Genomic DNA, 16,317 nt, shown 5'->3' with positions numbered 1-16,317 from the left:
TATCTAGTGAGAAAATTCATCAAGGAAGACTACGCGTTGCGTCGATGATATATCTCAGTAGATAGGTATGGAGAATAGATATGAAGATTCTTCATCGTGTGTTTGCATGTTTTTTCGAGTCTATCTCTCTGTTCTATCAAAGTGGCATTTTGAATGTCCATCACGCTTTTTTTATTTTGATGACATAGAGGTTTTTGTCGGGGATGAATGTTGGATGTTGGATATACTGAAGTCATTGCTTTAGATTTTTCAGTCCAAGATTGATAGCAAATCATCACTCAAGTTGATTTTCAAAACTCTAGGGATAGATTCCTAATCCTTTTCCTCCGGTACTCGGCCACTGAAATCTTGAAGATAGAACCGTGGATACAGAATCTACAAAATGAGATTCTCAAATCGGAAGTATGGAATATGACTTATTGATAAAATATCTTCTGTTGCCAAAACAAAGGATAGGTAAGTTTTTGAAAGATCTTGTATTCTCGAATAGCATTAGGTTCGCTGTTAAGCTCATTCTATCTATCAGTTGTTAGGTAGCTAGAGATCTTCATATTCATCAAACCCTCGAAGTGCAACATCAACAGGCGAACTGACATCCAACACTGATCATACCTGGCATTCAAGAATCCAAGCACCCTTTCTCCTCCGTCAATCCTCCCCTACCCAACCTCTAAAGATATCACCTCCTCCCCGCGTCGGGGGTGGCCCTCTCAATCAACCCCTAGCAGCCAAAACCCCAAATCACATGAACTTTTCCACACAAAAAGTTTGGTTGCACATCTGAAGTGATCGGTCTCAGCGACGCATTAGAAAACTTGATATAGAATAGGATAAGACCGGTATGAGAGGTTATTTCCGGTGTGGTGGTAAGAATTTGGTTTTGGTGTTGGAAGGGGAGGAAGATGAAGGCGCGGGATTAGAGCGTGGCGTGAGGAAGTATATGCGTAGTAGTGAAGAATGTGGATGTAGGGGGCAACAGGAAAAATCTAGAAGAACCTTTTGGCATTGAAGTTGTTTTTAATCTAAGACGGAGGAAAACGGGTGAAGAGCTTGTTAAACTGACAATGAGTTACTGATCTTTTATTGAAGCGGCGACAATACGTGTGAAGACATGTTTCCCATTCAGAGTAAGAAGAAGAGGCTGTGATTGCGTTCGATACGGGAGAAATATGAAACAAGTATATAAGCTCGATAATTCCTCGACTGAAGAAATCAGTCTTCCCCTATGATTACCGAACACCCAAAGACACTGTACTCGTTGGCTTCATCTTTCTCAAATGATCCATATCTATCATAACACATTTTCTCAAAAGGATTCTCTTCCAATCCCCCAGAATCTCTTTCTTTATCACTGATGTAATTGCTTACTATCCCTAAACCTATAAATGGTAGAATATCGAGCATTTCTTCCTCTTCCTTGTTACCATTTCGCTTGAGAGCTCCCAATCCCAATGTACCCGTATAACTAACAGCAGGTCTTCCGTCTACACCTAGGCTTCCAGTCGGTTTGAAACATTCGAACCATGCTTCTGTTTGAGAAACTAAATCTCCAGAAAACTTTGAGTATTTGGACATACATTTTTTGAACAAGGCGCTGCCTTCCCCTGCTGACTGGCCGGTGAAAGATTGACTAATCCCGTAAAGTTTTGTTTCCTTCTCGAGGTCTATGACTGAGGAAGTAGACTTGTCTTTTGTGTTAACGGAGAATGTTTCTTTTCCTTTGAGTCTTCTGGAAAGTCATCATTTTCGGCCGCAATTCTAACCACACCAACACCCTCCAACAAAGTATCACTCTCTCCAGACCCGTTCAGTTTCCATTAGGACCCAACCCTAAATCATGATACCCCAAGATCCTGTGTCCCACTCCAGGGAGATCGAGATTAAAAGCCAGATATCTGATTTCTTCACTAACCTTATTAGACCCCATTAGCAAATCCAACACATCTTCGACCGGAAAATAGAGAGCTTTCCGCGAATATGCCGCCTTCAAAATCTGTGGGCTCGCTTTCTTTCCAATGAGGGTGATGCTTAATATCCTGATCTTCTACATGTGAAGTGAAGTGAAGTGTAATTGAGGGGTTGATGTAAAATCCTCGAGTAATTTCATAATCGCCGTCAATGAGGAGACCATTTTCATCAAGATATTCATTATCAAGTAGATCCTCACCTAGATAACGAGGTTCGTTACCCAGAAGTCAATATTTGCCAAGCGCTATTGCTCGTGAAGTAGAACATGTGTGCAAAAGAGGGAGGATTCGAGCGAGCGGGGTTAGATTGACATTATTGAATGAGTATGGTTGTTGAGCTTTAGCTCATGGTGATGAATAGTCCAGTTGTAACAAATAGAATTGACCGAGATGAAGTTAGATCGGAAAATAGTGGATCAAATTTATTTAGCGAAGCTTGAAATAATGCTGAGTAAGCATAATGTAACCGTATAGGGCATATTGGAAGATTCAACTCTTTGATTGAATAGAAATGATGAGAAAGAACTGTTGCTTTCTACCTATATGCCTCTTACAGAATATGATGAGAGGTCTTTTGGAAGCATAGAGGACTTTTGGGTGGAGGTAAAGCACGAAGAGTTAACATCTAGTATCCGCACACCCACGTCAGACTGTCTAGAGTCTTGTAGAAGAAGATGGCGGATTTCCAGCAGAATTTGCGCATGCGACCGGTATCAAAGATGGCTCTGAGGGTCATTTTTGACTGAAGCGACAACAGTGAGTGTAGTCAGTATTGCTAGCAAATATTTCATCACATTGTGAATCGCTGGTAGTATTCGAAATTTCTGGCCTCTTTGATTTTGTGCAAGATCTGAAGCCCTTTGAAGACATTACTTGAGTCCTCAGACTCACTTCATTTTGGTAGTTCGCCAGTCACTTCAACAAGACTCGCAGAGGGGGTAGGTACTCCGCGGGTTTTTGGCTTAATCTTCTCTTCAGGAGCAACAAAGTTGGATACTGGCTCATTAGTAGAGAATTGCGGTATAGTAGAAACTTGGAAACTTTTAGAAAAGACTCTTGCTGGTCTGGTGGGCGCAATCCAATCAGGTGTCCTCTCTACAGTCCGAATATTGGTATATCTATGGCGAACAGTCTTGTTCAAAGCATAGCGGGAGAGTCGGCGATATTCGAAATCTAGCCTAGTCCAAAAATAGTCTAACTTTCCCTCAGCACTTTGCATTGCCTCCGTAATCTTTTTGGTTCGTCGCTGGTCACATGGATAGTGGTACCGTCCATCAGTAGGGTCTGCTAGCGCTTTCAATGACTTGAAAGTAAATGTCATATAATGTTCTGTCCTGTGTAACACTGAACACCGGTCTCGTAAGTCATTTTTGAGCCAGTCCTTGTGTGTTTCCTTTTCCATTGGAAAACTTGTTACCAATGGTAGATAAGAATCTATCTCTTGTCTAAGTCGAAAAATTAATCCTAGATTAGAGACTACTCGGGATACCCACGGTGTGATTTTTGCCTTTAATTCGAGGTCCTCTTCAATCATGTGCTTGATCTCGTCCATAATTGCAGGTAAACTTAGGAATGCCTGCTTTTCTGGAGTAAATATTATCTCGAAAAGCTGAATCATAAGATCTTCACTCTTAGAAATTCCTCTGTCAACTTGTTGAGTAGCTTGTCCGGAACCAGAAGTTACCGATAGTCGATGGAACTTGTGGCGAAAAGGCAAGGAAGCCGGAAGTCCCTGAGTCAAGTTATTCATAGGTCCCGTTTGTATGAGTTTAAGCACACTCTTGAGGCCCAATAACTCTCTTAAAAACTCCTCTGGTAGAGAATTTTGCGGATGAATAACAGCGGCATGTTTGACTTGAAGCATACCTAGACGCTCAAGTTGTTGGCTGACGATATCCCAGCTGATTATGTCAGAATATGCATCTGCCACCACACCCCGAGTTAAATCTTCCCAGAATTCTGGCGTGCCCAAAGATGAGCTAGCTTTACCCTCATCATCTAGCACTCTCTCTATTCTATGTTCACTTGCTTCCACCATAGCATCAGCGAAAATACCGGGGTTCTCTCTCAAATCGTGGATATAATCTTCCGCGCTAAGTCGCCTGGCAATGACTACAGCTCGCAAGCGATTGAAATCCAGCTTGGAAGGCAATAGATATGGCGTCTCCATGGCTATTGAAGCCATCGTTGTATTATCGGAAGTCTTTACAAGTAGCGGTGGCTCTGGTTCAATAGGAAGCCTCCATATTGTGGCGACTTCAATGTCCTGAAGAAGCGCCTGACACCAATTCACAAGGAACAAATAAATATTATACTGTATTTCAAGAATCAGTAAACCCTCATGTGGCAAATGTTGGAACCCTGCCAGGATCTTCTCCTTCATCGTTTCGTCTGTCCACCTAACTAGCCGTCCATAAGTCTCCACCGACTCTCCTTCGAGCAGTAAGGTATGATCCTTCAAAAACCGTAAGGATAAAAAACCACCGGCCACACCCAAGTCTGCCGCCCTGAGATCTGCGCTCGCAAAGAGATGAGGAGGATTGCGACCTCGAGAATTAATCAGTAGGAGCATAGACTTCACCTTAGTGAGATCTTCGACATTCAACTGTGGGTGTAGAAAATCATTTCGATGACTCAGGATTTTAGATATCAATTGCCTGGTAGAGGTCGGATCTCTATCAGGGTCCACCTGCAATCGACAAAGTTGTGTGTAGTCTGCGAGATGCGTTTCAGATAATTCAATATCGCAATCTTGTAATATGTTACGTCGCTGCGCGTATGATTTCTTGGTCCACCGTTGCCGAAGAGCTTCCTCTTTGCACTCAATGATGCGGCGCAGTGCTCGATAATTATACAGAATTACTTCCGATAGTCTTCGAGCTAGGTCATCTATCTCCCTATATTTTACTTCGCAGCTCAAAACGTTCAGAGATTTGAGGCGCTCGGCTTTTTCGATCCTGTTGGTGATATCAACCATGGCGTTTATCTGAAATGTGGTTGAGTGTGGATAGGGAGGTTGTAGAATCGATTTGTTGTCTTTCAAGACCGAAGTCGAGCTAACCCGAAAAAAAAAGTTCTTCAAAACGTCAAAAAGACAATCAACTTTTGTTTTGTAGAGTTTGTTATTAGTATGAAATGGGTGGATGAAAGTATAATAAGTACTTAAATATAAATTGTCAAAATATTTGACGTCGGCAAAATTGTAGAAAAGCAGCACTGATAATGGGGTCCTCGGGACTTAAGCACTTCACTAGCTACTATGGTTCCTTCATAGTCACATGATTCATGTTCTGACAATGAGAAACTAATATGGATACTGTAACTAGGTCCACGGGTATTATTGCAATTTGGCTAAGATGCATGTTTGAAATCATTAGAAGTGGCTGTTCTTGCCATCTGATATGTTGATTGGAGGTTCAAAGATTGATGAGGCATTGTAGCTGCTGCAGGTGTAGTATTCAATGGGCGTAGATCATAAAATAGTAACAACAATATTGCCATTGAAATTCGAGACACAAATGTGATGATTAGGTAAGCCGAGAAAGTGATTGTTGACTTATTTCAGCCTCATAGAAAACTTAAGATGATGGAATAAGGACTTGTGGATAATAATTGGTCATTATCATTTCGAGAAATTAGTGAATTCATTCACAAATGATCAATAGATGGAGATTACATTGAAACAACTGTGAATATTTTGTGTGAACTGGGAAATTCCTTGGGCTCCCTTCAACTACCTGAGTATAGAGGCTTTCTCAATGCATATGCTACTTCATCATGATCCATATATAATCACCAAGAATGTACTACTTTTCTGTGATCTGATGGAATAGTGAACAAGTATTGAGATGCAAGTTTGAAAGCTCAGAGTGAGTAGTACTTAGTTCCAGTGTAAAGAGTGAATATCTTGTTCTTCTTTAGCAACTGATGGTCAAACAATTATTATTAGACTAACACCTTTGAGTGAAAATGATATTAGCAAAATCGCAAAGAATTTGCAACAGTTTATAGTCAGTCCAGGATGGGCATATTCGTTCAGTTATTATGAGTTCATACCTATCTAAAGATACTTCTATAAGCTTTCAAAATCTCCAAGGGCTCAGGAGTTAGGGGAAACATCATAACACAACACTTTGTGCCCCAAGCAAACATGCTGCAGCATTAAAACACAACACAGTGACTTTGAGGAAAAATTGATGATTCATTGCTAATAAAAATATCAATTAATGAAAGAAGACCAGCTTGATTGATCCCCTATGGTACTTTGCTAGGCAGTCTCATTTCCTCACACCTATGTAGAAGAAACTCTTCTAATGGGAATATGCATCATGCAGTTCTTTCAATAAGTTTCTCACTGTAGTGTCTAGCCCATCGAATTCCAGAATAACAAATTTTGTATCATTCACACGGCATACAGCTCTTGATTATATATACCCAACTATAGATTAGACAATAATAGAATAGAATACCGTAGATATATTTGAATAAGCAAGAATTTCGGCAGGGAGACTGTTCTAAAGTCAGTCCTTTCGAAAGGCATTAGAACTGAGCCATTGAATAACGAGTCACAAAAAGCTACACAGCCAAATGAGGAACTTGAGAGCTGAGAGCAAAATATATGAAGGAGTGGTTTTCTAACACCCCCCAAACATACAATACCAAAGATCACACCATAGGTGTTTCAATGTTCCACTAGGAAATCAGGAAACTAAATAATAGCTAATCGCAATATCATATAAACACGCCCGTCAATCGTCACCTTAACATCATCTCATCCCCCTCTCTTTCACAAATGGCATATGTTACATACTCAAACACACGAAAACCACCGCATGTAGCATGCACAGCTGATTCTATAAACAAAAACATACAGAGCAGCAGAAATATCAAGCATCATATCGTTTCATCATACTCATCACCACTCCAAGTACGCCCCAAGATAAACCAAATCACCTCATCTCATCTCATCTCACCCCATGATCACCGCTCACCGTTCATCTTGTTCAACCCACCACACACATATCCACCAGGCCACCGCCTTCCTCCATACAAATACCCGAACCACATCACATTTCTCGTCAACACACAAAATCGGCTGTATAGCCGTGTTGGCAAGTCCCAGTCCCAGTCCCGTTAATAAAGTCCCAAAAGTCCCAATTGTTGTACCTTGATGAGGAGCCACTGGCCAGGTCACAGTCAAGAATCGTGTGGTTTGCACAGCTCACGTGAGTAGAGAAATATAGCGCGTGATGGATTCAATTATCTTTTTAGACTTTTTATGCCATCGATATTTGATTGTTGAAAATGCCCAATTTTGAGAGGTGACGACGTCGCGTGAGATAGAGAGGTAAATTTTGATCCTCTTCATTCCATGTATTTTGCGACATGTTTGTGATCTCACCGAAACAATGACCCTTGCATTGTTTTATAATGTCGTTGATTCATTAAAGAGATTTTTTTTTTCTCATATTAATTCCAGTCAATTCCTTTCTTTTCCCAAAGTTCTATTCAGCCAATTTTCTAATGCGTCGCCGTTTCCAATAATCTGGATTTCCGCCTTCTTATTTAGCATCAACATGACTTGAATCTCTCTTCTCCATTCGTCTTCATCTCCGTCCTCTTGACATACATCTCTTTGCAGCATCTTCACTGCGAGTCGTCTATCGCGTTCCGTTAATGTTAGTAAACCCTCGTTCTCTTTCCCTCCTTGCATCATGTCCTTACTTCTAAATCCTAGCCAAAGCATGGAGGGGACGGATAGATTTTCGTTTTCATGTGCGAGTGCGACAGAGCCATGTTTGTATGTGGACATAATGCCTATACCGTCAGGATCAAAGTCTACCAAAGCACATATCGGTATTGTTGGATAATGCTTCGACAAATAGTGGAGAAATTGTCGACTTTGTATATCAGGATAACCTTTTGCCTACTATGATCAGGCCCTGCGCATGATGATAGAAAAAATACTCCGGTTTACATACTGTAAGTAATATTCCTCTCCCCGCAGTCGAATATTCCCAATATCGCTTTTCTGCCAATGTACGAAACGTCGCCTATCTGCATTCAGTGATGTTGTAAGCTCGTATTAAAGTGTGCCAAACCTCTTTTTCAATTACTAGTATCCATTTAACCCGCGAGAGGTCCATCTCTTCTATTTCTTTTACCCATGGTACTAGTCGTGACTACAAAATCAGTGAGAAGGTGTGACACAGAGAGAGTCCCTAGGAGCAAACATCTGCTGCTGAAGAATAATCCATTGTGGACTGATTCCTTCCCTTCATAATGAACCAGCCTGTAACCAATCCTTTGGCAGCGGCCATCTGCAAAGTGCAAGTCAGCCAACAATTGACGCTGTTGCGGCAAGGACTTCACTGACCACATTCAGAGCGTCGCGCTTCAGTCCAAGGGTACACGCGATGTCATCTACGAAACGATCGACAATTGCTTGTTTCGTAAAAAGCTCTGGGTCTCGATAATACATGTCTCTAATGATGCATTGTCAGTCTGAAACGGACATCAGTGCCAAGTGATGATAGTAGTATACCTTTTGGTGATGATGTTTCCAGTGACCAGCGCCTCATGAGAAAGTTCCAGAATCCGTAGCAACGCAACTATATTGACATCAGTAAGGGATGTCAAACAAAGACATTAGATCTACCAAATTTCCACGTCTCTCGAGGCGAGGAGCTGGGAAACTGCACAATCCTTGAAGTAAAAAATTCTTTGCTCCCTGAACTTGCATCTTTTGTGCCCCGACTTCGAGATTTCAAATGAATGGAAAATTGTTTGCTTCGTCCGATCATACAATCAGTCATGGCCTCGCAAATTTCTTCGATCTTGCATATGGCAGATCCTGTTTGGTAAGATTGTGTAGAGGTGTCCCTTGAACTCAGATGTTCAATCTTCTCGGGCCTTGATAATGGTGTTGTCAACAGAATGGTAACATCACTATCTTTTCCGTGGTGATATGAAGCGGATTGCTGTTTATAACTGTGATCTATAGAGTCAGTTCCACTGATTAGTCTTTTGGCAGGTGAGTCATGTAGCAACTGAGACGATGAAGACGGCGTATCCTTCAGACTATCCTGTAGAAGAACAAAGTCCATGGCACTCTTAAATTTGATTCGACATCTATCGGCTGGAAGTGCATCTTCATCAACGGTTGATGTTTGAATGTTTGACGTCTGATGTCTAAATTTGGAACATTTGAAGATCCGTGGGGAAGACGGGAGACGAGAAAATGTGGAATACGCTAAAATAGAGTGACGGTGATGATCTCCAACTGCCATTTTTGACCGCCTTGTTGGCCCCTGAAATATCTAGGGTCCACCAAAGCTTGTAACTTTATTAGAATTAGTTATACAGTTGATGTTTTGACAATTGTATCATATCATTCGAATTTAACCTTTCTTACTATGGCGAGAACCAAACTTAATTCTATGGGTGACACCGAGACCAAACCAAAGACGGGCGAAAAAAGATCATTTGATTCTTCAGATACTACGCAGACTACAAAACGGCCAAAATTACAGGAACGTACAGATTACTCTCGATGGCGTTTGCTCGACGAGAGAGGTAGGCAGACATGGCATTACCTTGAAAATGACGAAGATGCTGCGGAATGGCCTCAAACAACTGCAGACAAGTATTTCTTAGGATTGCCAACAGTATGGAAATCGTACTTTGTCATAACATCATTGCTAACAGCATTGACAGGGTTTACCGGATCTTCCAAAAGCTCAGAGTCCTCTTGATTCCGTCAACAATTGCCTCGAATTCTTTAAACAACTTCAGCTTCCTCCTGGCAATTGGGCATGTGAATATGGCGGGCCGATGTTTCTGCTTCCTGGCTTGGTTATCACTTGGACTGTCACCGAAACTCCAATCCCGGATCATATTGCGACAGAAATAAAAAATTATCTATTTGCAAGAGCGCACCCGGATGATGGGGGATGGGGTTTACACATTGAGGCAGAGAGTAGCGTTTTCGGGACTGCCATGAACTATACTGTTCTTCGATTGGTCGGAGTCAGTGAAGAGGACGAACGAATGGTTAAAGCTAGAGGAACATTACACAAGCTTGGTAGTGCTAAGAATGGACCGCATTGGGCAAAGTTCTGGCTGAGCGTACTCGGTGTATGTCAATGGGATATAGTCAATCCCGTACCGCCCGAGTTTTGGCTGTTGCCTAACTGGGTGCCTTTCCATCCTTGGAGATGGTGGATTCACATGCGCCAAGTATATGCACCTATGTCATTCATCTGGTCGAAGAAGTTCGCATACAAAACGACACCCATTGTTGAGCAGTTACGACAAGAGCTTTTTGTCGAACCATATACAGCTATCAATTGGGCAGGAAACCGAAACAGCATTCATCCAGGAGACAATTATCATCCCAAATCATGGCTCCTAAACACAGCAAATTGGTTTCTCGTCAATATCTACAACCCATATCTCCGGACCGATGCATTGGCAAAGCAAGCCGAAGATTGGGTATTCAAACTGATTCAAATGGAAGATAAGAATACCGATTTCTCCAATCTCGGACCTGTCAATGGACCCATGAACTTCCTCGCGTGCTATATTCGAGAGGGGCCTAATGCGTATTCGGTACAACGACATCGAGAACGAATGGCTGACTTTATGTGGGTCAAGGATGAAGGTATGCTGATGAATGGAACAAATGGAGTGCAATGCTGGGATACGGCATTTTTAATTCAAGCCGTGATGGACGCTGGTTTGGCTGAAGATCCGAGATGGAGACCTATGTTGACTAAAGCACTCGAGTTTCTTGAGGATCAACAAATTCGAGAGAATGTCGACGATCAAGATATTTGCTATCGTCAGCAACGAAAAGGAGCATGGGGTTTCAGTAACAAAGATCAAGGATATGCTGTCAGTGACTGTATCTCCGAAGCTTTGAAAGCCGTTCTACTTTTACAACGAACGCCTGGCTATCCAACTTTGCTGGAAGATCAACGAATTTTTGATGCCATTGATACTCTTCTCACATACCAGAATCAATCTGGCGGCTGTGCATCTTATGAGCCAACTCGAGGTTCAGAAGCCTTGGAAATGTTGAATGCAGCTGAGGTATTCGGTAGAATCATGATCGAATACGATTACCCCGAGTGCACAACCGCTGTAGTCACAGCATTATCATTGTTCTCAAAATACTATCCGGATTATCGTGCATCCGAAATCAAGGCTTTCAAGGGTAGAGCTATTGAATATATCCGAAGAGCCCAATATGCCAATGGTAGCTGGTATGGCAGTTGGGGTATCTGTTTCACATATGCTGGCATGTTTGCTCTGGAAAGTCTTGCAAGTATTGGAGAAACCTACGAGAACAGTGAGAATGCCAGAAAAGGATGTGACTTTCTCATTTCCAAGCAGAGAAGTGATGGTGGATGGTCTGAAAGCTATAAGGTACGCAGCCTCTCGCTTATGATTGCCAATAGTTCTAACATCTCTTCAGTCTTGTGAACAAGCGGAATATATTGAGCATCCATCTGGTTCTCAAGTTGTACAGACAGCGTGGGCATGTATTGCTTTGATTGAGGCCAACTACCCAGATCGTGCACCAATCGAAAGAGGATTGAAGCTTATCATGAGCCGGCAACAAGCTAATGGCGAATGGCTGCAAGAGGCCATTGAGGGTGTATTCAATAAAAGTTGCATGATTTCGTATCCCAACTACAAGTTCATCTTTCCAATGAAAGCATTGGGATTGTTCGCCAAGAAATATGGAGATGTTAGACTTTTGTAATGACACAAGGGGCAGGAGACTATCGAATCTAGGTCTCGGAATGGCGTAATGACTATATATAACAGCTATTAGCTTAATGTAATGATACTTATATCTATACTTGGTTGGATAGTATATTCTCTAGTGAATGCACTTATATAGATAGATCTCCAGGGAAAATCAATACACTTGGTGAATAGAAACCAGTCAAATCTAATAACAACGCTAGACGACCTCGAGACGACCAAGCTTCGCTCTAGCTTCTGTACTAAATCATAACCCCGCCAATGTTAATGTTTGCCAGTTTTCAATTGGTTCAATTGGGTGGCTTATGCTCCACATAGCGCTATACTACAGGCTACCGACAAGGCTGAAGATTGAACCATCGAACTTTCCAGTTCAATTATTACTCGAGTCCCAATAGATCAAATCTATAAATGAATTCATCTCCCCGTTTCTTCTCCAAAAGTTTTCTCGTTATTCTCGAACATTCAGACTCAATAATTTCACAACAGATAAACATATCAATTCAAACATTACCAAGTACACAAACACATCATGTCGACTCAAGCAGCTCTCGGCGCTGCCGCCATCGATAAGAAAGATTACCCCGCGGCCATCGAACACTTGACCAAAGCTATCGCGGAAAGTCCTACTTCTCCAACCTACCTCATTTCTAGATCTATAGCCCACCAACGTGCTAAGAATTACGAAGCATCACTCGCAGATGCAGAAGCCGCCGTCCATGCAGCTATCGCTCGTTCTCGTCGCGAACTAATTGGTACCGCTCACTTTCGTCGTGCAGTCGCTCTTCATGGTCTAGGCAGATATGGGGATGCGAGATTATGTCTGGCCTGGTGCATGCAAAAGAATCCAAAAGAAAAGGCTTTGACTATGTGGCAGGCAAAGGTCAAGATGGATTACGAAAATGCGGGTGGTGAGGAAGCGGAATGTAATAAATGTACTGTGAAGGAAGTTCCTGATAAGCAGGCTGCTGTCAAGCCGTCAGTAAAAGATCCTAAGGGCAAAGGTGTAGAGGGTTCTTCGAAAGCTTCAGCCGCCGCTCCTGCAGTAACTGCAAAGGAAAATATTAGACAAGAGTAAGGATATTTGCTTTCGATGTTGTAAAATGAGGAGCTAATAGATTCCGCAGGTGGATTCAATCGAACTCGAAGGTTACAATCACCATTTATGCAAAAGGTGTCGCGAAAGACACTGCACAGATCAATATCGAAGATGGACAGGTATGACACTATTTCCGAGCTCCCAAAGTTGCAGCAATTAACACGTCATAGGTTGAAGTTTCATTCCCAATTGGACAAACTGGCAACACATACGATTTCACCGCTTCACCACTTTTCGCGCAAATTGATCCCTCGCAGAGCAAGTTCAACATCACTCCCTTCAAGATCGAGATCGAATTATACAAGATCAAGCAAGGCCTTAAGTGGTCCAAATTAGAAGGAACCGAGCCCATCACCAGCATATCCACCGAGGAAAAGAAGTCCGAAATCCCCGCTGCAGTCCTAAACCCCTTGGCCGAAAAGGCGCCCTCTTACCCAACGTCCTCTCGAAATGGTCCAAAGGATTGGGATGCCCTCGCCTCGTCTGCTCTTAAATCTGAAAAGAAGGAAGGAGCAAAGGATACAAGCGGAGACAGTGATGGAGAAAGTGGTGATCCTATGGATTCTTTCTTCAAGAAACTTTATAAAGATGCGGATCCAGACACCAAGAGAGCTATGATGAAGAGTTTCCAAGAAAGTAATGGCACTGCTTTGAGTACTAATTGGTCGGATGTTAAGAAAGCTCCTGTCAAGACTCAACCTCCAGAGGGCGTTGAGGCCAAGAAGTGGTAGATGGGGAAAATGGAGGAGTGTGATAGTGTGAAAAAACATGGGAGGAAAAGTTGATGGAGCATTATACCATCCTGGGGAGTTTAGGAGTGGACTTTTATGATATGAAATGGGCTGGCGTTTGGGTTATCATGAATGAAAGATCTATCTAATCAAATCCTTAAGCACTCGGAAAGATTCACAATATCCTAAATACTGAAATTTTCTCATGTAGCGTAAAATTGATAACTAATACCTATTTTCTAATTTGGTCAAGTGATATCATTGTATACTTTTATCTACATCCGTATTTGTTGTAGAACTTCTTTGCGTGTACTGAAACGACAGTCATCATCATTCCACCCTCGAAGGAAGTCTTTAAGTATCCACAAACTGTCCAATCTTGATATAGAAGAGTCTCGAGATCCAGAGAAAGAGATAGATACTCGACTATATGATATGCCCAGGTAGTCATAACCACTCCTGATTTTGGAACACTAAACCGCAAATTCGAAAGCAAAACAGTATAAGAAAGAGGAGTGCTGGGTACTGGATGCTGTAACTTGAGATCATATGTATAATTTGAGATCACAGATTATAGATTGACTTGCAAGCGGAAACGGACAAAAGAAGGGGGAAGAGGGAAAGATGAGGATACTTGTCTTTTCTGGGTGGTGCATATGTTGTGGTGAGTCGAGTATACTCATTGAGGATAAGATATAGATTTACCTTGATACAAGAGGAGACTTCGCCAGGGTTTTACTTCTGATAGGTGAAATGAAGATACAATTTGAGAGATCTTGGCCCACCACTAGTTCGAAATTCCTGAAAAGATTCTGGTGAAAATGATAATGAAGATGGATGACATGTCAGACTATTAAATCTAAGACTTTTTGCTTGTAAAACTTTCGTCATATTCTTGGGAACTGCTTGGATTGAGAGCTGTCGAGATTGAGGGCTTTCAAGCTCGCTTCTTTTACCGTTACTTCTTCTCCATCACTTCTTCCAAAGTAATGCGTTACAACGTTCAAAAAACGCCTCCGATGTCTCCCAGAAACAGCAGCAGATATAATCCAATTGATTATATACTCTCCACCGACACTTGCAGGCCTAGCACCATCGATTTGCAATCACCAACTCCATTAATACCAACCGTCTCTCAAATTCCAGCTGGTAATGCATTCAATGAGTTTCACGGTGGACGTCGGATTTGCAAATCATGTATTCCCCGTTCTCAACAATATCGATGTCCTCGGATTTCTTCTCGAAAGCGCCCAGCCGCTCCACCTCAGACTTTTAAATTCTTCCTCGATTTGCCTATTGACATTCGATTTGAGATATGCCGCCTGATATGCAATGAAGCACGACGAATTATTCCTGTCGTAGTTCATTGGTCTCTGCTCAAGCAATTCTTCCTTGCTCTAATCACACCACGTACCCCGAACATTCTTCACGTATGCCGAAAATCTCGTGAACATGCACTCAAATACCATTTTTCACTTGTCAGCAAGCAACTTTCTCACGAACTACCCGAGCCCGCTGTGCTTCGAGGTTATCTCTCCTACTATACTCATAGAAATCCACGGATCACCAGTTCTTCACCATCTCGACGGCCTGGCCTTCGATCTTCGGCTTCGATGACCTCGTAATATGTACGTCAATTTTGAAACGGATATTATATATTCTACGGCTCGTACAATGGATCATGCGGATGAGCGGAGAAATCCTCATGTATCCTTCAAATGCGATGCTTGTTTAAAGGTTCATTTTCCTCTATATGATGCTTTATATCACATGTTTGGAGATCCGAGCCCGAAATTGAAACACGTTGCGTTGAATTTAGCAGTTCCGGGATTGGGCATAAAATCTTGCCATATTGGAAATTTCTCCAAGTTCAAGAACTTGGGAAGGATTCCCTTATGCATGGAGAAACCAAATCAGGATTTGAGCAGTGAATTGGTCATGCAGAAGCTGAAGCCCAAGCATCCGGCACCGTTGCAGTTCGGAAGCCTTAATTTGATCCAAAACTTTTACAGTTCTCACGATGGGATTTTCTTTGTCCAGAAAAATATTTTTTTACCAGTATGGCGACCGCGGCGGGTGAGCGTGGGTTGGCTTCTGCGGAGGAGAATATTCTAAAAGAAAAAAATTAAATTGAATACTCTACTTTCAGACTACTCCTGTTTTGAGCCACTCTTTACTATTAAAAATCCCAAAAAATAGAATTTTTAACTTTCTTATTTATAAATAAAATTTATTGAAAATTTGTATATATATAATTCAAATCGTTTTAAATCTAATCTGAAAATTTTAAATTTTTAAGATTTTTCTATATTAAAATCTAGAACTTTAAAATATCGATTTTTTAATTTATATAAAAATCATATATAAATTTAAAACTTTTATAAAATCTTTAATAACTTTTTAACAACAATTATTAAAAGAAAACTATATATTTTTTCGAAAGTTTTAAGCTTAAATCTATATAGAAATTCAAAAAAAAATTCAAAAAAATTAATAGATATAAAGATATAGTATAACTATAGTGAGTTTTAGTGAGTTTGAAGTAATATTATCACAATATACACATGATCGCGTCCAATCAGACTAGTACGATATTAAGTTCCAAGCCAATCATATATATAGCTTTATAGTATACTCTCTTTAATTTTATAGTTTTTAATTTTAAAATTGATTTTTAAATATTTATTAGATTCATTATATTATTAAAAGCTTTTTTAAATAAAAAATACAATAATATTAATATATA

At 41.2% G+C, this 16,317-nt stretch overlaps 6 protein-coding genes across 6 annotated transcripts; 3 read left to right on the top strand and 3 right to left on the bottom strand.

Annotated features, from left to right (window-relative positions):
* Positions 1-1,212: 1,212 nt before the first annotated feature.
* EAF01_008094 (uncharacterized protein) lies at positions 1,213-1,741 on the bottom strand (the record flags this gene model as incomplete). The annotated part of the gene is given in 2 exon segments (XM_038916350.1): positions 1,213-1,688; positions 1,702-1,741. The coding sequence occupies 2 exon segments, from the start codon at positions 1,739-1,741 to the stop codon at positions 1,213-1,215; spliced, it is 516 nt and encodes a 171-aa protein (XP_038767712.1).
* A 1,118-nt stretch (positions 1,742-2,859) lies between these two features.
* On the bottom strand, positions 2,860-4,944 carry EAF01_008093 (uncharacterized protein; the record flags this gene model as incomplete). Its single annotated transcript, XM_038916349.1, has 1 exon — positions 2,860-4,944. One exon carries the CDS (start codon positions 4,942-4,944, stop codon positions 2,860-2,862), a length of 2,085 nt encoding a protein of 694 aa, XP_038767711.1.
* Positions 4,945-7,446: 2,502 nt separating this feature from the next.
* On the bottom strand, positions 7,447-9,256 carry EAF01_008092 (uncharacterized protein; the record flags this gene model as incomplete). The annotated part of the gene is made up of 7 exons (XM_038916348.1): positions 7,447-7,893; positions 7,949-8,020; positions 8,069-8,149; positions 8,201-8,287; positions 8,344-8,452; positions 8,512-8,578; positions 8,626-9,256. 7 exons carry the CDS (start codon positions 9,254-9,256, stop codon positions 7,447-7,449), a joined length of 1,494 nt encoding a protein of 497 aa, XP_038767710.1.
* Positions 9,257-9,382: 126 nt separating this feature from the next.
* Positions 9,383-11,736, top strand: EAF01_008091 (uncharacterized protein; the record flags this gene model as incomplete). The annotated part of the gene is made up of 3 exons (XM_038916347.1): positions 9,383-9,634; positions 9,684-11,396; positions 11,446-11,736. 3 exons carry the CDS (start codon positions 9,383-9,385, stop codon positions 11,734-11,736), a joined length of 2,256 nt encoding a protein of 751 aa, XP_038767709.1.
* Positions 11,737-12,273: 537 nt separating this feature from the next.
* Positions 12,274-13,571, top strand: EAF01_008090 (uncharacterized protein; the record flags this gene model as incomplete). The annotated part of the gene is made up of 3 exons (XM_038916346.1): positions 12,274-12,815; positions 12,869-12,959; positions 13,011-13,571. The coding sequence occupies 3 exons, from the start codon at positions 12,274-12,276 to the stop codon at positions 13,569-13,571; spliced, it is 1,194 nt and encodes a 397-aa protein (XP_038767708.1).
* A 989-nt stretch (positions 13,572-14,560) lies between these two features.
* On the top strand, positions 14,561-15,196 carry EAF01_008089 (uncharacterized protein; the record flags this gene model as incomplete). The annotated part of the gene is made up of 1 exon (XM_038916345.1): positions 14,561-15,196. The coding sequence occupies one exon, from the start codon at positions 14,561-14,563 to the stop codon at positions 15,194-15,196; it is 636 nt and encodes a 211-aa protein (XP_038767707.1).
* Positions 15,197-16,317: the final 1,121 nt, after the last annotated feature.

The sequence above is a fragment of the Botrytis porri genome, assembly GCF_014898465.1.
Source record: "Botrytis porri strain MUCL 3234 chromosome Unknown BPOR_011, whole genome shotgun sequence".
Taxonomy (NCBI): Eukaryota; Fungi; Ascomycota; class Leotiomycetes; order Helotiales; family Sclerotiniaceae; genus Botrytis; species Botrytis porri.
This window is presented reverse-complemented; position numbering and strand designations above follow the sequence as displayed.